At 49.7% G+C, this 27,183-nt stretch overlaps 1 protein-coding gene across 1 annotated transcript; it reads right to left on the bottom strand.

Annotated features, from left to right (window-relative positions):
• Window positions 1-543: 543 nt before the first annotated feature.
• Window positions 544-25,639, bottom strand: BAG3 (BAG cochaperone 3). The gene is made up of 4 exons (XM_004374897.2): window positions 25,454-25,639; window positions 7,414-7,737; window positions 5,407-5,811; window positions 544-2,958 (listed from the first exon to the last, which is right to left on the bottom strand). Exons 1-4 carry the CDS (start codon window positions 25,637-25,639, stop codon window positions 2,143-2,145), a joined length of 1,731 nt encoding a protein of 576 aa, XP_004374954.1. The 3' UTR covers window positions 544-2,142.
• Window positions 25,640-27,183: the final 1,544 nt, after the last annotated feature.

The raw sequence follows: 27,183 nt of genomic DNA, 5'->3' as shown, positions 1-27,183 counted from the left end.
ACGTGGCCTTTGATGGCTCACGGACCTGGACTCAAATCCTGTCTCTGCTCCTGGTTTTAAGAGTGAGCAAGTCATTTCCCATGTCCTCAAATGTAAACCAGGATGCTAATAAGAGCCAACTTTTGTCACATGCCAGGCACTACTTTCAGTGCCTCACCTGCCTGCAATCATTTCATATTTTTTCTCCAGGGAGGGAAAAAGACTATGTAACTTGTCCAGTGCCACAAAGCTATCGTGGTGAAGCTGGATTTGAACCCAGGTGTGATTCAAGTCTGTGCTCTAAATATGATATTCTCCAGAGGGTATTGGGATGATTAGAAAGCCAAAACCCTCAGCTATTTGGCAGATACTCAATAGACATGTCCCCTGACTCCTGCACGGGGTCAAGGTAGTTGTGTTAGCAAGAACTTGCAGCCGGCTCAGTGCCAACCTCTTGCCCCCGTGCAAGGCCCAGGGGCCACCAACAGACAGGCCAAGTAATTCCTGTTCTGATGTCCATGTCTCATGTAATTTGATGACTGAAAACACTCTTTAACTACATGAAACAGCTACTTATTGATGATGCTGAGTGATAAAAAATGTCAATTCAGTAACCACTGAAGGAGCCTTAATGTTGTTTTCAGGCCATGAAGAATAGACACCCAAATCCCAAAGAGAAATGGTCACATTCTTTATCTACTGTTCATTTTAAAAATAGTACGGTAGCTTTTTCCCATTTACATGTTTGAGTTTCTAGAATCAGTGGCATGTCTTTAGCAGTCAGCTTGTACTCCCCAAATGAGTTCACCCAGGAATGATGCTGGCGCACTCCCATCTGAATGACGTCAACGTTTCTCAGCAAGCTAAGGGTGGCAAGTACACCAGTGTGTATTTTTGTGCGGCATCGTCAGGCACCAACATTAAACTCAATACAGTCATGAGAATTCAGCTCAGTACTCTTAAGTTAGGATGCTCACTGGAAGTTCCAAGGTCTCAGGCCCGTCTTACACTTCCTTTCATTTTCAGATTTGTCAAGTGGTTAAAGAAAATCTAGCACCTCTCCAAATTCTAGGGCTGTGGTCCTTCTCAAGCTTTTAAAAAGCAGTGGCCAAGAAGAAGGATCTTCTTTTACCCAGTGGCTTCTGTGTGCAGCTGGTCCCTAACCCGAGTGGCTTCTAGGAACCCGATCTGAGAAGATAACCTGGTGCTGCTGGTCTGGTGACTCAGGTGTCAATAAAGATGATCCAAGACTCCCACAGAGCCCTGGGCAATTCCGGGAACTCACTTCCCTGGGCACTTTTGAACAATCTTAGCCCCTTGGTGTAGCCTGAGGGTGGGCCGAGGCTGGGTGGGCAGAGATGCTGCCCAAGTGGCTTGGTGGCCACTGGGTGGGGCAGTCTGGAAGGGTGTGGTGGGCACAGTGCTGTCACCTGAGTTCACAGGCCCAGGTTCCAAGCGGAACCTGAGACAGAAAAATGACTGAGACCCGTTCTCTCCGGAACAGGGCCAGTAGAGACGCTGGGAATCCCAAGGCAGGCTTGTCAACATGCCTACCATTTATTCTGACTGAGACCAGTGACAGACAACCCGGAAGCCACCAAGAATACGTTCAGTTATGTTAATACTTTATTTTTCTTTTTTCGAATGTAGAATTAAAGTCATCCAACATACAGATATTCCTATGGTTCCTTAAACATTCTCTTCTATCTAAAGTCAGGTCTATGAACTATGAGATGAAGAAAATCATCCCACTCAAATGGCAACATTTCTGAAGAATGGATTTGGTACCTAATGGGAAGGGAAAATTGACTCCCATCCACTCTTAAAAACACTCCTTCAGTCCAGAGCTACAGAAGACAGCTCACAGCTATGGCTAACATGTGGTGCTAATGTACAGAGAGAGCCCCAAACAACAAGTGATGATGGGGTTAAGCTTTGAAACAACAAGCAACTTCCTTTGTACAGAATAAGGATAGAGAAGCAAAGCGTAATTTTCCTCTTAGCCCTTTTATTAGTGTGCTTGCCTCCACCCACGTTGTTACTGCGTACCAAGCGGCTACAAAGAATAAAAACCAACTGATCTCAAGTCCTGAAACTCATGCAACTTAAAGCTCCCTAAGCACACAATTCCAAGTCTTTGGGCCTGATTTTATTTAGCGGGGACTACGGTGCTGCTGGGTTACCAGCTGTTTCTGTCGTGCTGGCGGGGTCTGGAGCTGCTGCTTCTTTGGCTTCTGGCTGCTGTGTTTCAGTTTGGGGCTCGCCTTCATTTCCGGCACTTTTCTTGTCTGTGGCCATGGTACCCATCTCCATGATTTCCTGCAGCGGCCGATCGCCTTCAAGGGAGCTGGGCTGGAGTTCATAAACCTGCACCTGACCTGGGACATCTATGGCTTTCTGTTCAAGTTTTTCCAGGATGGTCTGAACCTTCCTGACGCCGTCTCTCCTGGCCTGGCGCACATCAGCTCGTCCTTCAGGATCCACAGAATCCAGGGCCAGTAGTTCTTTGGTCAAATACTCTTCTATCATCAGGTACTTTTTGTCAGTCTTCTTGCCTTCGAAGTTGTCTACAGCTTGCTCCAGCCCCTGAACCTTCTCCAGGATGGCTTCTACTTTCAGCACACCTGGATGTTTTGGGGGCGGCTCGGCGTCTCCTGCTTTTGTGGGTACAGCTTCTGTCGGGGCAGGACTAGGGGCTGCCTTCTCTTCTGCAGCCACATCCTTAGGGGCCGAGGGGACAGCAGAAGGGCCAGGGCTGGGAGGACAAGGAACTGGAGCAGAGAGAGAGGCAACCTTGACTTCCACCTTCTCCGAGGGTGGTGGGGGCTTCTGGGAAACAGGCTTAGCATCCGCCTCCTTCACGATCACCTGAATTGGGATGTGCCCTGGAGCGAGATCTGGTCCAGCGGCGCCTGGCTTACTTTCTGGTTTGTTTTCAGGTGGGGGAATAGGGAAAGATTCTCGATGGGCCACTGGCTGCTGAGAAGGACAAAGGACACAGAGATGTGTTTTAATAACTCGGAGTCAGAGGCAGCTGTTTACACCTAGTACCGGTGAGAAACAAAACTGACAATTTTTTTTTTTTTTTAAAGTTTAACAGTATCAAAGAGATTTTCTAAGTCAGGTAATAATTTTATAAAATAAAAAAATGATATTAACCATGTATGTGTCTAAACTACCGTTATGCTTCCATTTATGACCTCGGTCTGTTACCTCTCATGGAATTTCTCTGTAGAAAGTATTCTTACAGCAACAAAAGAACACCAACACAATTCTCAAAAATGAAAATTCCAAAACCTCATGCCGATGCGGAGCTAGTTGAGTCCTCACAGCCTCAGACAAAGTACTGGGGGATTCCTACTCTCAGGTAAGGAGCTATGGAGCACGTGCCACTTGTTCCCCTTCTTTGCCCGTGGGGACCATCTCTGTGCAGGGTATAACCTTCTTATCTCCTGTTTCATCAAAGGCATCATCTTTTTAAACCTATGATTTTTTTAATGAAGTTCCTAGGTGGCACAAACTTTGCTTAAGCGCTCCACTACCAGCCAAAAGGTTGGCAGTTTGAATCCACCCAGAGGCGCCTCAGAAGACAGGCCTGGTAATGTCTCTGAAAGGTCACAGCCTTGAAAACTGTGAAGCACGGTTCTACCCTGCACACATGGGGCCGCCATGAGTCAGAATCAACTCGACAACAAGTAGCAGCAGCATGGTTTTTTTTAAACCTGTGACAGCCTCGTGGTTTCTGCCCAGACTGATGTATTTTCCAAGAATGAGCAAGATGCTCAAAATAGTTAACCCTCTAAGAACTCTGCTTCAGCACATCTGTGCCAGAGCTAATGCTCAGCTATGATGTAGCATCTTTGCGCCGACTTCCTGGTGCAGGCCGAGATTCTTTGATAGGACTGTAAGCTAGGGCCACGTATTCTTAAATGAACTGTGCTTAAAACAGAGTGATCTTGGCTCTTTGAGCATATATGCGCACATCTAAAAAGCCTTCAAACATCTCAGACACCCTAATTTCATCAACTGGGAAGTAAGAGTTAGACTATGTCACTTCTAAAACATTCCCCACTTAAAATACTACATTCTTCTATGACGTTTAGTTAGGTCAAATCCTTGCAAGCCTGCAAAAAGGGATCTTTGAATAGGCTATGAACGGAGGGCACGATGGACCATGTAAAGGGGGTGAAAGTAAGATGAAGTACTGTTTCCCCAGTTACGTGGGCAAATTTTGGGGGCTCTATAAACGGCTGATTCTTTCCCAGGATTACTGAGACCAAGCACGGATCTGGTGTGACACTTTGCTGACTCAGCACCAGCCACCTCCATCAAGTCTCCTTGGCCAGCCCAGATGTCCTCAACATTGGCCCTTACCACTCATAAACAAATCACACACCCCTCTTTGGGTTTTAAAAACAATGGCTGCAGAAGAACTGACTTTGGAAATCCTTATGAGAGGGTATACTATGGTCTGTACTCTTAAAAAAGTCAAGGTCATAGAGCAAAGAAAGGCCGAGCAACTGTTCCAGGTTAAAGGAGACTAAAGTGAAATGACATCCACATGTGGTGCTTGTGATCCCGGATTAGATCCTGGAATGGGGGTCGCGGGGATTGCTGTAAAGGAGATCTGAATATGGACTGTGCGGTTTAACAGTATGGTACTAATGGTAAATTTCTTGAATCTGATTATTCTCCTGTGGTTATGAATGACAATGTTTTCTTCTTAGGAAATACTTGCTGAACTATTTAGAGTCAAGGGGTATGATATCTGTAACTCTCAAACTGTGTATAAACCAAACAAAAACCAAACCCTTTGCCGCTGAGTCGATTTCAACTCATAGCGACCCTATAGGACAGAGCAGAACTGCCCCACAGGGTTTCCAAGGAGCACCTGGTGGATTCAGACTGCCGACTTTTTGGTTAGCAGACGCAGGTCTTAACCACTACACCACCAGGGTTTCCCAAAACTGTGTATATATGTATAAAAGAGTGAGAGAAGAAATGACAAAGCAATATAGAAAAATGTTAACCAACAGTGAATCTGGCTGAAGGGGATATGGGACTTTGCACGATTCTTCCAACTCCAGTTTCTGGAGTTTTGGAGGGCCCTGAAAGGCAGGCAGGGTGGGCAATAAGGAGCCCTAGGTCTCAAGTGTGTGAGTGACAGCTGAGGCTTGCCAGCTGTTGTCCATTTGGTGGCTGGAGGTCTGGCCCTAAGGCATCAAGTGAGAAAGGATCAGCCAGGCAAAAGCTGCAGAAAGTGCTGAGGTCTCACAGCCCTTGTCCTACGTTTCTGAGGGTGACCAGCAGTTTCTGGACTCTTATCTCCGGCAGTTCTGACGGGGGACCCAGGGCACCTGCTGAGAGCTCTCAGCCCCAGCAGAGATGGCCGTCTTGGCACGTCTGCTGACGACTAGCTTTCCATACCTGAGGCCTGTCGACGACAGAGTGCACCCGGACAGGCGAGGGCGAGTGCACTGGGGTGCTACTTCTGGCTGGTGAGCCCTCGCGGCTTGATGCACCCCGGGCGGGGGATCTGAACGGGGACACTGCCCGCAGGGGCCGGGGCTCCCAGTCGTCCCCCTGGATCTTGTGGAACACAGGCTGGTGGGTCTGGTATTCGCCCTGTTGAGCCGGGTAGTGGGTCTTCTGGGCTTGGTGGAGGGAGGGTTGGGCTGTGGGCCGGGCAACGTTCTGCTCGTGGATCACAGGGATGGGAATGTAGCCCCGGGGCAGTTGGTGACTGCCCAGGCTGCTCCTGCTGGAGGATGAGGGCAGGCTGGCCGAGGAGGATGAGGACGAGCAGTCCGAGGCCGCTGGAGACTGGGATTGCTGCAAGATAGAAAGGGAGAGGCCATGGCCCCATGAGCAGTGCCCCTGCCATGTGCTCCGACCACAGACAGGGGCTTCTGTTTGTATCTGCTCATGGTAAGAGGGCATGGCCCCATGAACAGTGGCCCTGCCCTGCATCCTGACCACAGACGGGGGTCTTCCATATGTATTTGCTCATGGCAACACATTTCATAAGCCCTGCCACCTGTACACATGTTAGTTTTCAGAATGTTACGACTGGAAGTTCTGGAGTCAAGAGGCCTGGATTCAAGTTCTTAGTAGCTTCCTGAGCCTCAGCTTTCTCATCAGGAAAATGCGGGAAAGAGTCCCTCCCACCCCTCCAGGGCTGTTCTGAAGATGAACAGTCTGTGCACATGCCTTAGTTCAGGTCCTGACGCATTTCATGATGGCATTTCCTGCCGTCTCTCCTGACCCACCTCTGCTAGCCCACAGAGAATGCCACTGAGCCCCTGGAAGCTGCAGCCCGTGTGGCCCAGGGCAGGCCTTCCCCTCTGGACGACTTTCTCTCCACCTAGAAGCCGAGGAGGGGGCTTCCCTGGCTGGCTTCAAAGGGCCCTGCTAGCTTAAATATGCTCAAATTTCTCTGATGTATCACTGACTGATGTGTCATTTTTGATTTTTACAATAAAAACATTACAAATATAGGTACTGCTTCTCCAAGAAAGGAGTGTCTGGGTGGTGCAAATGCGCTTGGCTGCTAAACCGGAAGTTTGGAGGTTCAAGTCCACCTAGAGGCACCTTGGAAGAAAGGCCTGGTGATCTACTTCTGAAAAATCAGCCACTGAAAATCCTATGGAGCACAGTTCCACTCTGAAACACATGGGGTCGCCGTGAATCAGAGTTGACTCCATGGCAAGTGGTGGGCACTGGTTCTCTCATACGGGAAAGAGCCCCCACTGCCGGTAGCCTGTGTTACCGTAATTTTTCACACCCAAGCAGGCACTGAAGCTATACAGATACACTAGTGCCCGCATCCATCAACCCGCCACGAGGCGCTTGGCTTCAGGCTTCAAATCCCATCTTAAAGCAGCTGCCTTCCTGCCTCTCGATTTTGGGTTTCCTTGTAAGCTGTGGGTCACTGTGAGGAACTTGAGGGCAACCATGTGTCTCGTTTTTATATCAATGTAGTTCCAAGCAGTTAACACTCATCCACATGTACTAAGATGAACGAAATAATAATACACAGCTGTCTCCGTTTTTCTGGAAGTAGAAAGCCCGGCATGAACAAGGAGCAACGGAGAAGGAGCCAGAGGCCAGGCTTCCAGTCCTCCCACTCTCACCTCTTCGCATCTGGACCAAGAAACTTACCCTCTGAGCCCCAGTGCCTTTAATTACAAAGAGGCCATGTGACTCCCATCCCGCCAGCTGAAAAGCACACCTGTGAAACGCTGGGGGGACAACACAGGGCTGTTGAGTGTCTTTGCCGAGTGATGTCTGATGCCACAGGCCCGGCCCAGACCCCCTGCGTTTCACAAGTGCCCGGCTGGGGTATTGCACGAGGGCCAGGGCCCAGGCTCAGAGGCAGGCAGCTCACGCTCCCAGGCCACCCTGCAGAGGCCCGCGAGCCAGGCCTCTCCTTACCTCAGGTCTGTGGGCGGCTAGGGGCTGGGCTGCCACAGCTGCTGCTGCCTGTCCAGACTGTTTATCTGGCTGGGCGGCTTCCACTACACCCCGCAGAGGGGACTGCGACCTCTGAGGAGCCGTGGCCGCTGCTGCCTCGGTTCGGAAACGCTGCGGCCCAGGCTGGGGATAGGTGCGGAAAGGGTGCCGGCTCTCCGCGCCTTCGTGGACGACAGGGATAGGAATGTAGCCGGGTCGGAGCTGGGGGTACACAGGGTGGCCTTCCTTAACGGGCAGCAGCCTGGAGCCTTCCCGGGAAGGGCCATTTGCAGAGGCCGGAGTTCCCTAAAATAAAGAGAGAAGCACAGACCGTTTAGGAACTGGGAAGGAAACCCCCCGAAGAGGAAGCAGAGCGTGGTGCTGAGCGCTCTGACCTTCCACAGAGGGATCTGGTTCCCAGGGGTCAGCCAGGACACCTGCGCCCAGGGAGCCTGGCTGCCCCACAGCCCCTAACGCCCCCTGCCCTACAGAGGCTGCTTCAGGACCAGTAGTTTAAGGACCAGGGGCATCGAGAGCAAGCAGGCTGTGCCAAGCTATCTGTTGAGCACAAGGGCAGTCCCAGTTTCCCAAACTGGTAAGACAGGTTTCTCTTCTGGGTGACCTTCGGGCGGCAGTACATGTAGCAGAGCCGCTAACAGAAGCGAGGACGAGGCAGTACTCCTCTGTCCTAGGGGAGCAACCCAGCTGCACACCACCACCACCAAACCACATTACAGCAAGCTTCTCTGCTTCCAGATAAGGTCCGCAAGCTTCCTGACAACGGTGTGTGTGTACCGGACCCAAACACAGAACACAGTTTGGAAATCCTGGCAGAGAAGGGGTGGGGTGGGGGGCAGGCTACCCCTAAGGAATAGTTCCAGAACAAGCTACAAGAAAGGGAGACACAGGAATGCAGAAGCCACGCAGGACGGGAACATGGCCGGGGTTAACTGTGCCAGTCCGCGATGCCAACAAGGCCTGCTGGGGCGAGGTGTGGTTGGGGACCTTCTCGTGTGCTCTCAGGAAGTTCTCCTTTCAGTGGCCTGGCTATTTTGGGACCCTTGAGAAGGCCAAGTTCCAGATGCACTGCAGGAAAAGATCTTATTTTAGACAACATGGCTGGCCAGTCACTCACCAGGCAATGTCATTTGTTGCCAAGCAGAGGCAGGGCAACATGGGTCCTAACTATCTCTCAGCGGTAAAGGTCCCTTTCCAGAGGAGTGAGTCCCTGCGTGGTGCAACAGCTAATGTGCTTGACTGCTAACTGAAAGGTTGGAGGTTCAAGTCCACCCAGAGGTGCCCTGGAAGAAAGGCCCGGTGATCTACTTTGGAAAAACTAGCCACCGAAAACCCTATGGAGCACAGTTCTACTCTGACATGCACGGGGTCGCCATGAGTCAGAGCTGACTGGGTGGCATGTGGTCTGGTCAGAGGAGGGGAGCTGTTGATTCGTGTTACTTATGCATGTCCAAGTAGGTCAACTATTAAGGAGAGTGATCCTTCCTTAAGGAGGCATTACTCTGAACTGCAAACAAGCTGCGGGGTATAGTATCTACTGCTGCAAAATCAGTTGAAAGTAAGGAAAGACACTGAGGGCTGATTTGCATTTTGCCTGATGGAACGTTTTAATTTTGCAGTGTGCTCCTACATCTGTGTGCAGCCATGGGCACCAGGTGGCTGACCTGGGATTCAGCCTTTTCCGGCCCATCAACTGCTTCTCTCCTGCTGAGACCCCACCCGGGGAGCAGCTCTCCAGCACACAGGAAAGGCAAGGGTGTCACCGTGTCCTTGGGGACATCAGCAGACAGGCACTCTCAGATTAGAATCCTCACGTGCTCAGGACAGTGGCATTATTTTAGCCTGCTTGACTCTCAGGTCACCCAAGAGCAGGGAGTGGGACCAGGCCTCACACTCAGGACCGGATTCCTGCTGTAAGACAGGCTCTGCAAGGGAGCCAGGGAGAGGCAGGAGAAACGCTCTGCTCCGGTGTGGAGCCAGGACATGCCTCCTGGACATTTGATCCATCCACAGAGCCCCTTCCATCCAGCCTGAATCGGGGGCCTACACAAGTCCTGGGACGTCATCTTTCTGGCTGCACGGAGCTTATCGTTTCTTCTCAGCCACGCACAAAAGTCTCACGCCATCTGAACACTCCACGGAGCCCAGCAGTTAGCAAGGCCTCATCCGCACCTGCCTCCTGGGTGAATGTTCTACCACAGCTTTGCAGAGTACTATGGGGCTACCCAACAAGCAAGGCACGTTCGCTGCCGTCAAGGGGCTCACAGGATAATTTAAGGATGCATGAAACAAATAGAAAAAAGTGAAATTACCTGGAGAGCATGGCAGACCCTGTGGCAGGGGGAGACGCATGGGCTCTGGAACTAGATGGGACCCAAGTTTGGTTTCTACCTCTAGTCTAAGAAGTACAGCCAGAATGCTCCTTAGAAGGATGGCAAGACTTTGTCTCACATACTTTGGACATGTTATCAGGAGGAATCAGTCCCTGGAGAAGGACATCATGCTTGGTAGAGGGTCAGTGAAAAAAAGGAAGACCCTCCATGAGATGGACTGACACAGCGGCTGCAATAATGGGCTCAAACACAGCAACGATTGTGAGAATGGCGCAGGACCAGGCAGTTTCCGTTCTGCTGTACACAGGGCCCCCATGTGTCGGAACCAACTCCCTGGCACCTAACAACAAGTGACAGTTCTGTGATCTTGGAAAATTCCCTGAACCTCTGTGGGCATTAATTTCCTTATCTAACAAATGGAGCAGCAACACCCACCCTGAGGGACTCTTGTGAGGTGTTATGAGAGCACATCAAAGGGACACCCAACAGGCTCCCAAATATGCTAGTTCCCTCCCTAAAGACACACGAGATTGTGCTATTTGGACCCAGAGTGTCAAAGAAATCAGAACTGAGAGACAAAACTAACTGAGGGTGACAGAAGTCACAATGGCAGCTGCCCCTGGAGGTAACGGTGATGACTGGGAAGGGTCCTGAAGAACCTTCTGAGGTGATGGAAATGTTCTCTATCTTTTTCTGGGTGGTGGTAATAAGGGTGTATACCTCACTTACTGTGAACTTGTCATTAGGAAAGGCAGCCACTAGAAAAGGACATCATGTTTGGTAAAGTGGAAGGCTAACGAAAGCGAGAGAAACTAACAGGGTGAGTTGACACCACGGCCGCAACGATGGACTCAAACACACCAGCAATCAGGAAGATGGCGCAGGGCCGGCCCTCGCAGCCGGCTGCTGGAGGTGCCTCCACTCCGACCCTCCCTGCGCCTGGAATCCTGAGACGGCCTGGCTGAGGCTTGGCTCCTCCTGGGGGAAGCTCCCTGGATCCAGAAGTCACTAGAACCAGCCTGCCAAGAGTTATGCACCTCACTGAATGTATTTGTACCTCAATTAAGAGTCAGGGAGGGAGGCAGAGAGGGAGGAAAGAAGGAAGCCTGTTGGCCTAAGGGACAGTGGCAGTAGAGACTGCTTCCTGGAGCAAATATTCTAGCTGGGTCTTGAAAGAAGTGCTGGGTTTGGGTCTGTGGGGGAAAGGATGTGGTCACGGCAGGCAGGCGTGGCGATGTCACAGCAGCAGCTGGAAGATGAATGCTGAGCTAAAGGAGAAGATACGGCTGACGGCACAGAGGGCCAAGCCGGAAATGAGGACCAGCATCCAGTACCCCGAGTTGCTATCACTGTAAGAGATGCCTCAGGAAGACAGGAGGGACTAAGAGAGGAAGCTAGGAAGCATTAGGAAATGAGGGAAGAAGTCCGTGATGAGAGGTGGGGCATGAGGGTGAAGCAGGGGCAGAGGAGATGGAAAGAAGGGGTGGCCCAGGAAGACAAGAGTGGGGCGCGGGGATGGAAATGCTTCTGTGGCTGGCAGGACAAGGGAGGAGACCTCCAGGAAGACTCAGACTTGAGCTTGGGGTCAACTGATCAATGATGCTGCCCACTGGCACAAGCTGGGAAGGCAGGGGTGGTGAGAGAGGCCTGGAGACTGCTTTTTGGACAGTCCTGATATCTAGACTCCTGGTTCCATGTGAATTAATGACCCACTTGTGCCATTTAAGAAAACACTGGGTGTTTCTTCACAAGCTTCACATCTGAAAGAAGCACCAGCCCCTCTTCCACTTAGGTGGGGCTCTGCTTTGAAAAATACTGCTTTAGGTGAATAAAAAGCCACGTCAGCTTCAAAGAATTGAAAATTAAACATGTGTATGTAAATGAATAAGGAGCCCTGGTGGCACAGTAGTTAAGGCGCTTGGCTGCTAACCAAAAGGCCGGTGGTTCGAACCCACCAGCTGCTCCATGGAAGAAAGATGTGGCAGTCTGCTTCCATAAAGATTCCAGCCTTGGAAACACTATAGAGCAGTTCGACTCTGTCCTATAGGGTCGCTATGAGTCAGAATCGACTAGATGGCAACAGTAGATTTTAACATAAATGAATCATTTAAACCAAAAATGAAATTCTCGGTCACAATAAGGTCTGTGTTTAGAATTCTGATGCCACCTTCTAATGTTTCTACCCTGCTCTCATTAACAGTCCTGCCAACAGCAAATGCAGTCATTCACACTTCCCTTTTAACTAACTCATTACTTTCTAAAAAGTACCATCTGAAAGAGTTAAATTGCTCTTCTTATCTCCTATGGTGTTTTCATCATGTTCTAGTAGGAAAAAAAAAAAAAAGATACAACTTTTTAAAAGAAAAAATAGTTTAAAATTTATGCTTCCCCTAGAACATGACTGAAATATGTCTCTCCAGTTCCACCAGGAGTGTCCTCAAGTTCAAGCACAAGTCCAGAAAAAGCCTACTGGTGACAGCATGCACCTTTCAGGTTAAGACTCCCTACGTGCCCAATCCTGACTTCAGTGTGGACCTGGGACCAGTGTGTTGAGCCTGCCTCATCAGTTTGTCTTCTCCAGGGGCCCCATGTGATCCTGTGATAGGGATGGGGCGCAGTCACAGTGACAGAGCTCACAGATGTCAGTCCTCACCACTTCACCACAGCCTGCCTGGGCAGCTTCTGAAGGAGTGGTGATAGCATACAGGGATTGTCTTCCCATGCAGCTCAGCTCATTGTCTTCTCTTTGAGTAAAGGCATCAGGAATACACATATACAAAGTCCAATGAGGAAATCGAAGCCCAGGGACCAGACTCCTAATTCTCACTGCTTATCTTACTATATTAATTTACAAAACGACTTGGTTAATCCTTCCCACTTGCTTGTGCTCTGCATTAAAATCCTCCGAGGCATGTTTCAGTGCACCAAACAACTTGATGAGATGGCCAGGATAAAAAGCAGCGAAAAATTACTCCAGGTGAGGCAACATTCACCCTCCTAAGTACAAGATGGAGCCCTGGTGGAGCAGCAGTTAAGAGCCTGGCTGCTAACCAAAAGGTCAGCAGTTCAAATCCACCAGCTGCTCCTCGGAAACCCTGTGGGGCAGTTCTACTCTGTCCTTTAGGGTTGCTATGAGTTGGAATCGACTCGACAGGTTTGGTTTTTGGAAACACAAGATATTGTTATTACTATTGTTGTAATTATTATTAGAGAAAGCCTGGGATCAGGTTCCGTGTGAGTAGTTGGGCTTGTCTGCCCAAGAGTATGTCTGAACTTTGATACTGGTCTCAATACCAACAACACGGGCGCTAAGAGGACAGCTAGGAGACGTGGGAGGACATAGCATTTGGGTCCGAATCCTGAATCTGCTTCTAACTTGCTGTGTAACAGAAACCTTAGTTTCCGCAGCTGCAAAGTGAGGGGGAGGCCCAGAAATGTTCTGAAAAGCAGTAGCTCTCAAACTCTACGGGGCATCAGAAGCACTCTGGGGGATGTTTTAAAATGTCCAGGACAACATGTGTACTAACTGTTTAATGAGAAACTGTTTTGTTCTGTAAACCTTCATCTAAAGTGAGAATAGCAGCACAACTGGAAGAACGGAATTGATGTCACTGAACTGTGCACGTAGAAATTTTTGAAATGGTGTCTCTTTGGCTATGTATCTTTTCACCAAAAAAAGGTCGAGAAGGGAGAGGGTTGACATGTCGTGGGGTTGTTAACCAATGTCATAAAACAATATGTGTGCTGACTGTTTAATGAGAAACTATTTGTTCTGTAAACCTTCACCTGAAGTACAATTTAAAAAAAAAAGGAAAAGGAAAAAAAAACGCCCAGGAACGTCTGATTCAGTAAGTGTGCGGCAGAGCCCAGCCAAGACTGCCCTGAGAAACACTGACCGAAAGCTCCTTCCAGCTCTGACATTCATGGCTCTATCTCCAAGGTCCCTTCTAGCTCTAAATCCCATTGCTGTAAGTCAAGTCTGACTCATAGTGATCCTACAAGACAGAGGAGAACTACCCGTAGGATTTTCAAGGCTGTAATCTTTACAGAAGCAGACTGTCACATCTTTCTCCCGTGGAGCAACTGGTGGGTTAGAACTACAGTTAGCAGGTGAGCGCTTAACCACTGCTCCACCAGGGCTCCTCTCTAGCTCTAAACATCTACATGAAGCTCAAAAACAAGGAAAAATGAATGTCAGGGAAATCTAAAAGCGACCACTCTTAACTGCATTCAATTAAACCAAATTAGAAATCGCTGGAACTCCAAGTGCCCCAAAGTTTCACGTTCCAAGTGAAGGGGCAGCTGCTGAGCCTGGAAGGAGTCCTTGTGGCTCCGAAGCTGGCTGGAACCACAGTGCTTGGGTACTCGCTAGGTAGATGCCAACCGCTGTGCTGGGAGCATTGCACAACCTCCGCTGCTTTCAAAGATAGGGTTTGCCTGGATCCACCCACCCGCAACTGGTGCCCTGTACACTGAGGGGCCTCTCAGTGAGCCCCCAGAGCTCTGGTCTCAATGAAGGGTGGTAGCAACAAAGCTACCTCTTTAGGGTTGCCCCAGAGCACTTCTGGCTCAACAGCACAGCGGCCCTGAAGTAGGGCACAGATTTTATTAACTGGGTTTTTAGGCCAGAAGAGCTGTCACTGGGCCAAGTGTTGACTTATAAACTAATGACACTTCGAAACGTCTGAAACAAAGAAAAAAGATGGAAGGAGATAGGGATTCTGGAACTCCTCATCCAGCCAGGACCTGGGTTAAGACTAAATGGCCTGTCTCATTTCTACCAGGCAGGAAACAAAAGAAAAACTTCCTTCTAAAGCACAGACAGAGAGCTCAGCGTCAACATCCCACCAAAACTTTCCATTTGTTATTACCAGGCATATAAATGAACGAAATGTTATTGCCAATTTGGTCTATACATATCCATTTGCATCCCTACAGGCAAACTATCAAAAATGTGTCTGTTCCCACTGCAGTGGGATACAGGGTCTTGCCCACTACCCCTAGTGCTGGATTAGGCACAGAATAGGCCCTGGACAAACTCAGTAATAAACTGACTTCCATATCCCACCAAAGTCCATTTTCTGCACAGCTGAGGAATGGAGTTCTGTCCTGAGACTTCCAAGTAACAAAGGAGTCTGTGCTGACCACGGACTCCATAAGTAGCCATGGTTACTGGAGATTGATCTGATATGCCTGCTATTGGGAAAAAAAAAAAAAAATAGTGGGGTTATTTTATCCAGGGATTAATGAGATGGGTGTCCCTAAACTTTTTTTAAAGGTGAAACTCAATGTTGCTTCTCTCCGCAAATACACAGGCAAGCTGGGACCGGCCAGCATAAGCCTGGTCTGCAGGTCGGCCCTCTGGGCTCCAATCCCAGCCCTGCCTCTCACCAGCTGGCCTCGGACAGGACTCCTTGCTACTAAGACTGTTTCCACAGCTGTAAAACGCTGATGCCCACCCGTCCCAGGGATTTCTGCATGATTTAAGTGAACTAAGGCAAGAGAAAGTCTGTAATCTGAGACCCTTCCCTGCTCTACACAGCCAAGTTCCTTCATTCCTCCAAACAGCTTTTGATGGACAAAGCTTTTCCTGAGCGACTGTTGGTCTGGCCTGCGGTTTGCAAAGCCTAATTCCCTCCTCCAAGCTGAGTTCTCACCAAGTTGGCGATGAGCCCCTTAGACTCAGAAGCCCCTTTATCTGAGCAGCTAAGGATTAAAGCCTTTAAGAACACTAACTAGTCAGGGTGCCAATTTCTCTGCTGAGAATTGTGACTGAAGTTGCAGAGTCTGGAAGCAAAAAATGCCAGAAAGACAACTCTAAGGGTCCCAAACTACAAATCCCCCTCTCCCTCCAACAGGCCCAGTCAGTGTGCTCTGCTGAAGGGGCCTGCGGTCAGAGAGCTTCACCTGAGCATCAAAACTCAGCCAGCACTGTCTGTGCTGAGCGAACAGTAACCCATGGCGGGGTCCTTGCACACACACCCCGAGACCTAGGGGAGAAAAGCCAGGCTGTGCAGAACAGAGCATCTGCTGGCTCTCCTCAACACCCTCAATGCACCTCCCCACCCCCAGGGGGCTGGCACAGCTGCCTCACTGACACAGGGCAGTACCCCACTGGAGGATATGCTGGGGACACAGTCAGCTCCCAGCCTCCCCACAGCCCCCGCCCCTGGAGCCCTCCTCAGGAGCCCGAGGAGCAGATGTGAGAACTGGGATGGGGCTCAAGGTCACACAGGGAATCAGTGCAGAGCCAGGGGGAGGAACTCACTGCTTCAGGGATATAAAAACTCCTTACTACTTCCTCTTCAGAGAAAAAGAGTGGGGCCCCCAGCTTTAATGAGTCTAGAGCTGCACATCACTGATGGAAAAGTACCTGAGACTTCCACATCAGGAAACAAGCTGTCTGAATTTAGATAAAGAGCCCGGAAAAGGGCCTCTCCTCACCAGGCACCTTTCCATGGGTTTTTGAAGGACTTGTCTCATACTGAAAAGCAAAAACACTGACCAGTCGAGTACCTACTTCATCTACCAGGCACCAACCATGCAAGTGTCTGGGGGGTATCAGTGTGGAGGGCATTACCAGACTTGTACAAAATACAATTTTCCAAAACAAGAAAAAATCTCCAGTTCTTCAACTACAGACCCTCTCTGGCACAGGATGATAATTCCCTTGGGGTAGGGGTGGGGGTGGGGGGAATTCCTAGGGCGAAATCTCCTCCTTACCATAAGCAGAAGGAGCCCTGGTGGGGCAATGGTTAAGCGCTTGGCTGCTAACCAAAAGGTTGGCAGTTCAAACCCACCAGCCGCTGTACAGGAGAAGACCTGGTGATCTGCTTCTGCAAAGACTGCAGCCTAGGAAACCCTATGGGGCAGTTCTACCCTCACATGGGGTAGCTGTGAGTCAGAATCAAATCAACAGCACACGACAACAACCCTAAGCAGTTTCTCAAAGCATTCCTCCCCATTAGAACTATCTTCCTCTCCAAGTGAGCAGTGGCAACAAGAAAACTCCTCCCTCTCCTTCCTTCCATTCATGGTGACATTTAAGACCCAGAGTGCTGGGCCCAGAACCACAGATGACTGGCCCCTCATTAACATGGCCTGGCTTCGCCTCAATGCAGGCTGAACACCTAGGTCCTGCCTGGCGCTCTCCTCTGGCCTCCACAGAGACAGCCGAGGGACAGCCCTCCCCTCAAGGGACTGAGGGTACACGCAGTGCTCCGCAGAGCTTCGTGCAGGAAACACAGGTCCACCTGTCCTCTCTCTGGCGAGTGCTGGGACAGGTTCATTGGCAGACGGGGCTGTGGGGCTAGTTGAGGCTCCCGGAGCCCAACTGCCTCCATCTGACCCCTGCACTGTGTCCCAAGTTACTACCTGTCCAAGGAGGAGCACAGGGACCCCAGGGGGAGTGTACTGAAGGCTGTCCCTGGTCTAGGGGGAGTCAGCTAAATGTGGCGCAAGGGAAGTAAAGGGAACACCCTGCTTCTGAGAAATAAGACTTCAGGCCTACCTGGGAGGCAAAAAACCCATGCACAGCCAGAACAGCCCACTGCACGGGAAGGCCAAACACCTATCCACCAACACCCTCCTACTTCACAGCGAGGCTGTAAACATTTCCACAGATGGCACACACGCATCTGGCCGGGCCCTGGACTATCACTTGCCTTCTATGAACCATCTCCCTTGATCCTCACAACCCTGTTGACAGGTCCTGTTGCTATGCCCATTTTACAGAAGGGGAAATTGAGGCACAGGGAAGTGATTTATCTAAGGGCACTAGAATCCTATAGGGCCCTGGTGGCACAGTGGTTAAGAGCTCAGCTGCTAACCACGAAGTCAGTAGTTTGAATCCACCAGCTGCTCCTTGGAAACCCTATAGGGCAGTTCTACTCTGTCCTATAGGGTCACTATGAGCTGGAATTAACTCAACGCCAATGGGTTTGGGTTTTTTTTTGTTTTAAGGTCAGGTATATGTTATCGTTTTTGGTATTCCTGTCACACATGTACACTGTGAGATACTAACTTTGTGGCTGGTGTCTCAACCCCTCATCTTCCTGGGGTAAAACGCAGCAGGAAGGGAAGCATTTCATCTTGCCCAGTCGTGCTGGGCTGAGGCTCAGACCTGGAACATTCAGTTCAAGTGTGCTCTGGGTCAGAGAGCCACCGCTCAGTGCTGAGTCATCGGCCCAGCCAGGCAGGCAGGCAAGAGTGAGGCACCTGGCTCGATTCTGAGTCACCACAGCCCCAAGACTCCACAGGCAGCACGCATGGGGCTCTGTCAGAGCCAGGGGATCGGAGGGAGAAAGTCCCGCTCAACTTGGGCAGGAGAGCCTGTCCTGCTCGGAGAGTGCAGGTCTCAGGACTAATCCAACAGTTCAAAAAGGGAAATGGCTACATGTGCTTTCCTCTCTTCTGGTGGTTTCGATTTGTAAACCATTCATTCATTCATTCATTCAGTGTCCAAGAAGAATTTTAAAACTAAGTGAGAAAAACTATAACTCTATTTTCATGAATACTGAGGACGTTTTTTCAAAATAGGAAACGTTTGTTCTCTAATGGGAAGCCAAGGACATCTCCACGGGAAGTTTCACTCAGCTCACCAGGGGCAGAGCTGTGCCGGGGCTCCTGACACAGGCTGCAGGCAATCTGCAATCCTGGGGGCTGTTCAGAAGAAGCATCATGTACGTGGTGTCTGATTTTACTGCCAGCCACAAGAAAAAAAAATTATAAAGGGACTCCTTCCGCCAAGCCGGCGCTGCTCTCTGTGCAGCTATGGCACAGGGCGTCTGGCTGCTGCAGGCTCAAAACTCCCTGAGGCCTGCCGGAGGATGCTGTATCATCGGTGGGAACAAAAGACATCTTCTCCAGACCAGTAGGGATGAACTCTGGGGATTAATACTGAAGTCCTTTGGGGAGAAAAGGCCATTCAGAAATGATATAAAAAGGAACAGCCTTCCGGGGACACTTGGGAGCCTAGGGTAGGCTGCGTACCATTCAACACTTCAGTCCTTAGGAACCCAGAGAAGGCACGCTGTGACAAGCATATTTGTCATGAGTTTGCGCCTCAAAACGGGTAGCTTTTCTTTTACCGCCCTGTGCACTCTGAACCCAGGCCCACGTTCAATTTCTACTGAGTTTGTAGGCCTAGGGATGCAAATGGTTTGCACTCAGCTACTAACTGAAAGGTTGGCAGTTTGAATCCATCCAGCAGTGCCACAGAAGAAAGTCCTGGTGATCTACTTCTATAAGATCACAGCCATTAAAAACCCTATAGAGCACAGTTCTACTCTGAAACACAAAGGGTCGCCATGAGTCAGACTGTCTCGATGGCAACAGCTTTTTTGTTTGTTTGTTTGTTTACGCCTTGCCAGGCACCAAGAGGCAGATTCAGACCCTGCCCTGGAGTTCTCAGCCTCACAGGGAGGTGAGCTCAAGGCAAAGCAGAAAAGTACTGACTTCTGGAAGATTCAAATTAATGTGGAGGTCAGACAAGGGACAGCCTTCTTCAACCAGAAAGACGCAGGAAATGTTTTGTGGGGAGTGGCACCGGGCAGTCATGCTCTACATGGCATTTAACACGTTGACTTACGCAGAGCAGGTACTCAGTAAATCTCTGATGGACGAGGAGTGAGTGAAGACGCAGGTCCTTATCCTAATTTCAGAACGCCTGAGTCCAGGCTCAGGGAACGAGCGAACACTTCTGACCAACTGTACAAAGATGGATTCCGGTCAGCCTGTTACCCGAGGCTGGGCCTGGGCACCTCTGAGGAAGAAGGAGTTTCAAGAAGCAGCCAGACCCAACAGGGTCAAGCCACCTGTCACACCCTCAGGAACGCCAGTAGGGCTAACCCCCGCCACAATGGCCTTTCTGTTCTGCCACAGTGGCTAGGCTTCAGGCCTGGCACATTCCCTCTTCCAGTCTGTTTTCTCATGCATAAGACACGCTAGTAGTTCCTATCTCAGAAAGCTGTCTCAAGGATTTAGAGATGTAAGATTTGTAAAAGCACCCACCAGTGTCTGGCACATATATATAAACATGTTGAAAGACAAAAAATACAAGGTTCATTCCTTCCTGGAGAAATTCTTTCTGATTATGCTTTTGCAAGCTGCCCGGTTTCCTGAAACGCTGCCAAGGCCCTAAAGAGGTCTTAATAGAAATACGTGAAAAATTAATAACACCAGATAGCTCACAGAGTATCACAAGTATCAAAGGAGGGAGAGAGATCAACTTCCGAATCTGCAAAAGGAGGGGATTTTGAGCCTAGCCGCAAAGGCACAACGTGAGTCCGAGTTCTGGGGCAGAAGAGGGTCATGGGGGTGTGGGCCTGATTCAGGGAGCCAGGAAAGGCTAGGGACTAATGCAGTCAGGAATAAGAAAGGAGAATTCATCAGTACTAGAGGGTCATCGGAGGTTCCTAGTGAGCACAGCCTGTCTTAATCTCCCTGTGTTTCTACTTAAAAAACCAAAAACAACTAGTTGCCCTTGAATCAACTCCAACTCACCGCAACCCTGTGTATGTCAGAGTAGAACTGTACTCCATAGGGTTTCAATGGCTGATTTTTCTAAAGTAGATCACCAAGCCTTTCTTCTGAGGCGCCTCTAGGTGGACTCAAACATCCAACCTTTCAGTTAGCAGCTGAGCTCTTAATCATTTGCACCACCCAGGAACCCCTTGTTTCTACTGAAGGTCTCTTAAATATTTTTTAAAGTGCAATATCAAAACAGCAAAAAATTGAAGGGAAAAGAATAGCTTTACATTATGTATGGTTTCTATTTTCAATGATAAACATCAGAACGTCATTTTTTAATATTAATAAGAGTAATAAACATGTAGAGTGGTTTATATAAGGCCACTGTGTGTCATTCCAGAAACAAGGACGGCACTAATCAAGCCTCACGGGTGGTACAAAGCTTTCTGACTCACAACCAGACCTGACAGCATCAAGCAGCTAAGCCTGCCCGGCCCCGGCTAACGTCAACCACCACCAGAGTTCCTGTGTGCCCACCACCCTCCTAAAGGGCAAATCTTTACAAAACGGGGCAAATGATGTTCTCAGAGGTGCAATTGGTTCTTGCAGGCACCAAGCACAGGCTGTTCTTTAGAGGGACAAAGAAGGTCTCGGATGAGCTGGACTCCGGGGGCGTCTGCCTTCTCCTTACCCACCCCCCCACCCCCAACAAATCACGGCTCACCTATAACTGCATCTTACTGGAAACAGGAAGACAAGCACAGCCACTCATTTCCTGACTGCTGATTCTGCTAAGAGGCACAAGAGCCTGCAATTGGTCTGCAAAGGGCAAAATGATCTCATCTTTAAGAAAATTCAAGAGGTTCTCTCTGAACGTGAAGCAGAATAAGTGAGTCTCTCTACTTCAATTAGAACTCAAAACATTTCCAATTTCCTCTGATGGAAGACTGTTTCTACCTCTCAGTGTCTGAAAACAGTCTGTCAAATTATCATGGCGAGGTTCCACTGGGACGGCAGGGTCAATGCGACTGTGGCTCCCTTCTTCTGGGCTCTACAAGGGTCTTGGATCAGGGGCGGCCCTGAGTCGGACCACTTCCCCATGCCCAGCACTGCCACCTTGCCACTCTGCGTGCTGCTGTCCCCTCCCTTCCCACACCACTCCCACGCTCACACCCCCAGAAGCCCAGAATCACACACCAGGCATGGGGAGGGTTTCACCAGGAAGGAACATGGAGCTCAGATAAAGGCTCTGCAGGTGAGATGTGGACCAGGCACCACTGGTGAAGGATTCCAGGGCCCACACGCAGGTGTGCACTAAGAGTCGCAGCTCCCCCTTACAAAATGGGACCACAAGCCATCAGTGGCTCCCAAATGGCAGTCTGGCCAAATCAGAATCATCAGCCCAAGGGAACTTCTCTGACTTATGGATTTCTGGGCCCCACCCTGAGGGATTCGGATTCAACATGCAGGGGCAGGGTGGCTGACGCAGTTGACAATCTGTGTTCGTAAAAGGCTCCCCTGGAGAGTGCCAGGCTGGTGACCTCCGACATCCACGGGGCTAGATCAGCCTGGGTCGGGTCCTTGAGAGGTTGTGAGGGAACATCTGTGGCCTGTTCCGTGAAGGAGCAGTGAGGAACTGTGCATCTCCTGACTCCAAAGCGAATGCCAACCTCTCCACTGGGCAGGGGTCTGGGCTGGTATGAACTTGCCAGGAAACTAGTGGGAAGCCCAAGTATGTAGAACACCAAAATCCAGAAGACTGCAGGTGGGAAGTTCGGGAGCTTAGAATAAAAATAAACCTAACCTGTTGCCGTCGAGTTGATTCCAACTCATAGTGACTCTACAGGACAGAGCAGAACTACACCACAGGGTTTCCAAGGAGCACCTGGTGGATTCAAACTGCAGTCCTTTTGGTTAGCAGCTGTAGCTCTTGACTACTACTCCACCAGGGCTTCTAGAGCTTAGAGTGGAGCTGGGTAAATAAAGCCCAGTGTCTTTGCCTCCAGCCTTCCTGGTTCTGCAGTGAAGGACAAGACTCTCGCTTTCACTTGCCTCCTCTGTAAAAATGGGGACAAGAGTTGCTCTAACCATTTCAAGGGAAAATAGGAGGGTCAACTGTGAGACGACACTGTATAAAAGACTGCAAATAAAGCACAAAAGCTCCAATCTTTTTCTTCTCCTCATGAAAGCCATCCCTTTACTAACGCGGTTAGACCATAAACATCCGGAAGTGGAGTCCTCCTAAAAGGAGGGATTTGCAAACCATAGATGCTCAGCACATTTCCTCTTCAAGGTGAGGATGCTCCTCCAAAATCGTCCTTTGCTTTATGCCAGGATCCTTTTCTCACTGTGCATTAACAAACCAATTTCTAATATAAAATAATACTGAAGGATTGCCCATTGTATTTAATCTGAAATTCTAAGGTGAAATTCATATATAAGTGAAACTGAATTTAAAAAGAAAAAAAGTTGCTGTTGAGTCAATTCTGACTCATGGTGACCCCATGTGTGTCAGAGCAAAACGGTGCTCCCTAGGGTTTTCAATGGCTGAGTTTTTGGAAGTAGATCACCAGGCCTTTCTTCTAAGGCACCTCTGAGTGGACTCGAACCACCATCCTTTTTGTTAACAGCCGAGCGCATTAACGGTTGCACCACCCAGGGTCTCCTGAAACTGCATTACTCACCCAGATATTTTGTGTATATCAGAAGCAAAAAAACCTAAACAGCTAGTGGACTGAACATTTGTTTTCTCCTTATGTTTTGGTGCCACGCTGCTGCCAAATCTCAAGCGGCTCATTTGGTAAACAGTGCTTTTCTTGAGTTAATCACACCCAGTCACCACCATCCCAAGCAACCAGAGTACAGAGGTCGGTAATCCTATACTTGGTGGTGGATGGGAGGACACAAAGATAATCAAGTATTTAACTTTCATGCTTTACAGCTTCATAAAAATTCAAGTCACTTCTACCTTCTCTCTCATTAGGGCCGTAAACCATTTCGTTTTGTTCTTAGAAACCGGGGCTTTTTGGTATAGTTCTCGCTTTGCTGTTATATTAGCTCAGTGACCAGCGACCTTGAGAAGCCTACCCTAACTCGCTGGGCTTCCTCACCAGTGAAATAAGGAGACTGAACTAAACGATCTTTATTTCAGGAACTTTCAACTTTGAAATTCTGTTTCCATTGTCAGACTTCTGACTCAGTAGCTCTTATTTTCTATTTTTTTTTTTTAAATAGTAATTCAGCTTGTTCCCCCCACCCCAACAACAACATAAAAAAGCTTTTATGAAACCACAGCCTTAACCCATCCACACCCAGGGCGAGTCCATGAAGGGAAGCGGCAGGCAATCCCAACTAGCTGGGTGAGTATCACATTGAAAACAAAGTGCTGGCGATCTGAGTCTTACACTGCACTCACAGCATTATGTTCAAACTTGATCTTCCCTCACAACAAAGGCTGTGGGCAGAGTCTGTCTCTATAGGAAGTAGGCCTCAAAATAATAGCTTTATAGCATACTAAAGATCTTCTAGAACCATGCAGACTGCAGTCATAGGGACTGGCTTGACATAAAATCCAATAATGGGCTGAACAGATACACGAAAAGGTATATATAATTATGCCCACTCCAACTAATTACAGCTTCGTGTAGTAATTTTTAGAAATAAATATACAATTAATTCCTTGTAAATGTGAACTGCTGAATGCACAATTGGGTTTTATCAGTATCTTTGAGCAAAAAACTACACACAACTGAAGGTGGAAAATTCAGGTCTTTCTTCTAAAACGATTTATAAAGCATTTTTAACTTTGTGAGTTTTTAAATCTTCAAAATAATTTACCAGCTTTTTACTGCTTTTATTTTGCCCAGACAGTATTAACAATTACCCTTTCTCTAAGTGTATTTATTTCTCCAAAACTTTTATTCTGAAAATTTTCAAATTTATAGAAAATTACAAGAGTGGCACAATTAATTACAATTTTTTAAGTTAACAGACTCATTCCAAATTTATATTTGCAAATTTTCATGCTCTTAAGGGTTGAGAAATAAATATCCTTGCATGTATGTAAACAAGGCATACTTCTGTATTCACCAGACTATTAACCCACTGGCATGGAGTCGATCACTGACTCTACACAGCGACCCTATAGGACAGAGTAGAACAGTATCATAGGGTTTCCAAGGCTGTAAATCTTTACAGAAGCAGACTGCCACACATCCTTCTCCGCTGGAGCGGGCTGGTGAGTTGGAACTGCAGACCTTTCGGTTTGTAGCCAAGCACTTAAACCACTGCGCCACCAGGGCTCCTCACCAGAGTATTACTACTCGGTTATATTTGTGTACTGGAAACAAATCCTAAATATTTTAATACCATAGCAAGGAAGGGAATGTATGCCATTCAAAAAGAAAAATCGTTGGCTTTCTCTCCAGTGAGGCAATGTTTTAAGGCGAGCGGCAACTAGGAGAGACATTCTCAGGGATTTAGCTTAGAAAACTGCCTGGAGAAGAGCATATTGTTTTTAAGAAGTCATAATAGAACACACTCTTATTGAAAACAACTTCACACGATAATAGAATCTTAATTTTAAAAACAGAAAGAAAAAAAAAGGATCTGTTTATTTACATCAACCTCCTGAGTCACTCTGTCTCGGAGACGAGAGAGTGAAGTCACAAGACCCCTCAGCAAGTTGTAGAACTTTACGAGGCAAAGTCCTCAAGACCACCACCCAAGCATGCGAACGGCCCCTCAGTCCGCCGGGCGAGGAGCTGGGGACAGAAGCCGGGCGGACAGAGGCGCCTGCGGCCGGGCCTGGCTGGGCCTCCGCGCACCAGGCCCGGGGCCAGCTCCCGCCCCTGCCTCTCGACTCGAATCGGTGTAGGCGGCCCGAGCCACCGCCGTCCTCCAAAACCAAATGCGGCGCGGTGAGGACTGTCGCCTCCGGGGCCTCGCCCTCGCCCTCGCCCCGACGCCTGTCAAGGGCAGATCCAGAGGGGCCTCGCTGAACGCGGCAGGACGAGCTCGAGGGGCCGGGCGACGCCGGGGAGGACAGGGAGGGGTGTCACCCGCCGGCTGTGCGTCCGCCGAGGTGTCCTCCGCCGACCTCCGGGGCCTAGGCGCGGGCAGTGGCTCACCCCCGGCGCTGAGGCCCCGCCTGTCATCGAGGTGGGGCCGCCTGCCGGGGAAGGGGCGCGGGTCCAGCTCACCTTGGGGCCCTCGGGGGGCACGCGCGGGTCGTTCCACGTCGTGGTGCGGCTGTTGTGGTCCACGAAGAAGGGCCAGCCGGTCTGCGGGTCGATCTTGATCTCCCAGCCGGGGGGCAAGGGGTCGCGGTCGGCGGCGCCGTTGCCGGACGCCATCTGCACCATGGGCGAGTGGGTGGCTGCGCTCATGCTGGTCGGGGGTCGGCCCGGAGGTCGGCCGCCGGGGTGCCGGAGAGCGGGGTCCCGGGGTGCTGGCTTACGGGGTGCCGGAGTGTGCGATGCCGGGTCGCGTGGTGGCTGGGTGCCAGAGAGCTGGGTGCTGGGTCGCGGGCTCGCGCGGTGCCGGGCCTCCAGGCGCCGAATCGCTGGGCCGCCGCCGCGAGGACCTCTCCGCCGCCGGAGCGTGAGTCCTGCGCCGCCGACGTGTCCGGGAAGCCGGCGCCGGGCACCTTTATGAATTAAAGGAGGGGGTGACGTGGCCAGAGAGGGGTGGAAGTGTCTGGAAATAGCCTCCTTGCTGCCAAAGGGGAAGGAGGAGATAAAGGGAGGTAGCAACTGGCCGGCTAGAAACTTCTGGTCCCATCCAGAGAAGTTGGCGACGGCCTGGCTTGGATGCGGAGCTCCGCCCTGAGTCATCAGCTATAATCGTGGCGCGCGGGGCGGGGCCAGGGCGGCCGCCCCTCCCCCACCCCTTCTCCGGGGAGGGCGGCGGGGCGCACCCAGGCCGAGCGAGCCCCTAGGGCGTGCTCTGGGGGCCCCGGGCCGGTTTCGGTCTTCGGACTTGCTCCTTCCCCTGCGCGCCGCGTTGAGTGTCCGCGGACTGGGAGCCTGCGGGCCATGTGGCTGCTACCCCTAATTCGCATAAAAACAAAGTCATCGTTAGACTTTAAAGTGGTTTTGAACTGGAGGTGTTCCCCCCCCCCATCATACTGATATTTGGGGACAGGGGAGTCACTCAGTTACGTTTTAATCACTTTCTTTCACGGAGCTTGAGGGCTGTTGGTGGGAGGGGGCCCCCGGAACGTTGATCTGACACTGAACAAAGCCAGGGAGAAAATGGAAGTGCAGTGGAAACTCACCTGCCTTCCTTCTGAAATCTAAAGGAAAAAAGATTGCTCTAGCTGATGGTTTTATTCTCTTAGAACTTCATATCTCAAATATAGGAACTTTCATAAGAGTGAATAACTTTAAAGAAAAATCACATTCTTTTGGGTTTTGATCGTTTTTTATGGTAGAGATTCTTGCTAGGAGAGTGAAAGGTGAAATCTTAAATCTTGACCTTCATTTGAGAAGTAGAGACCAAGAGGTACCATTAAAATTTTTTGTTTGGTTGATTCAGTGGTAGTTGTAACTTCAACAGAACACCCAGATTCTCCAATGTTAGGGAGGTTCCAAATTAGACCCTTAGGCATGTCGACTCATTACCTTGCCCAGAAACAGTTTAAGAAGCTGCCTTGGAATAATGTTAGGCCCAATTTTCCAACTCAAATTCAGAGACTATGTCCCAGAACCCTCAGAAACATCCCTTGTTTCTTCCCACCCTCAGATGACTCCTAAGGAGGCCTGCCAATCATTTCCAATGGAATGATACCCACTTTAAAAAGGATACTTATCAGCTTTGATCTAAGATGCATCAATTGGTCCCAACCACCTGGAGTAAAGAAGAATGAAGAACATCAAAGACACAAGGAAAGTATTAGCCCAAGAGACAGAAAGGGCCACATAAACCAGAG

This window comes from Trichechus manatus, unplaced genomic scaffold (genome assembly GCF_000243295.1).
Source record: "Trichechus manatus latirostris isolate Lorelei unplaced genomic scaffold, TriManLat1.0 scaffold00031, whole genome shotgun sequence".
Lineage (NCBI taxonomy): Eukaryota > Metazoa > Chordata > Mammalia > Sirenia > Trichechidae > Trichechus > Trichechus manatus.
The sequence above is the reverse complement of the archived record's forward strand: the minus strand, read 5'-3'. Positions and strand labels throughout refer to the sequence as shown.

Excerpts from the sequence above, each read along its gene's own strand:
- BAG3 (XM_004374897.2), bottom strand. The coding sequence starts at position 25,639 with ATGAGCGCAGCCACCCACTCGCCCATGGTGCAGATGGCGTCCGGCAAC. Across the intron at positions 7,738-25,453 it reads TGCCCCCCGAGGGCCCCAAG|GGAACTCCGGCCTCTGCAAA; the intron begins GTGAGCTGGACC and ends TCTTTATTTTAG. Across the intron at positions 5,812-7,413 it reads TAGCCGCCCACAGACCTGAG|CAATCCCAGTCTCCAGCGGC; the intron begins GTAAGGAGAGGC and ends TCTATCTTGCAG.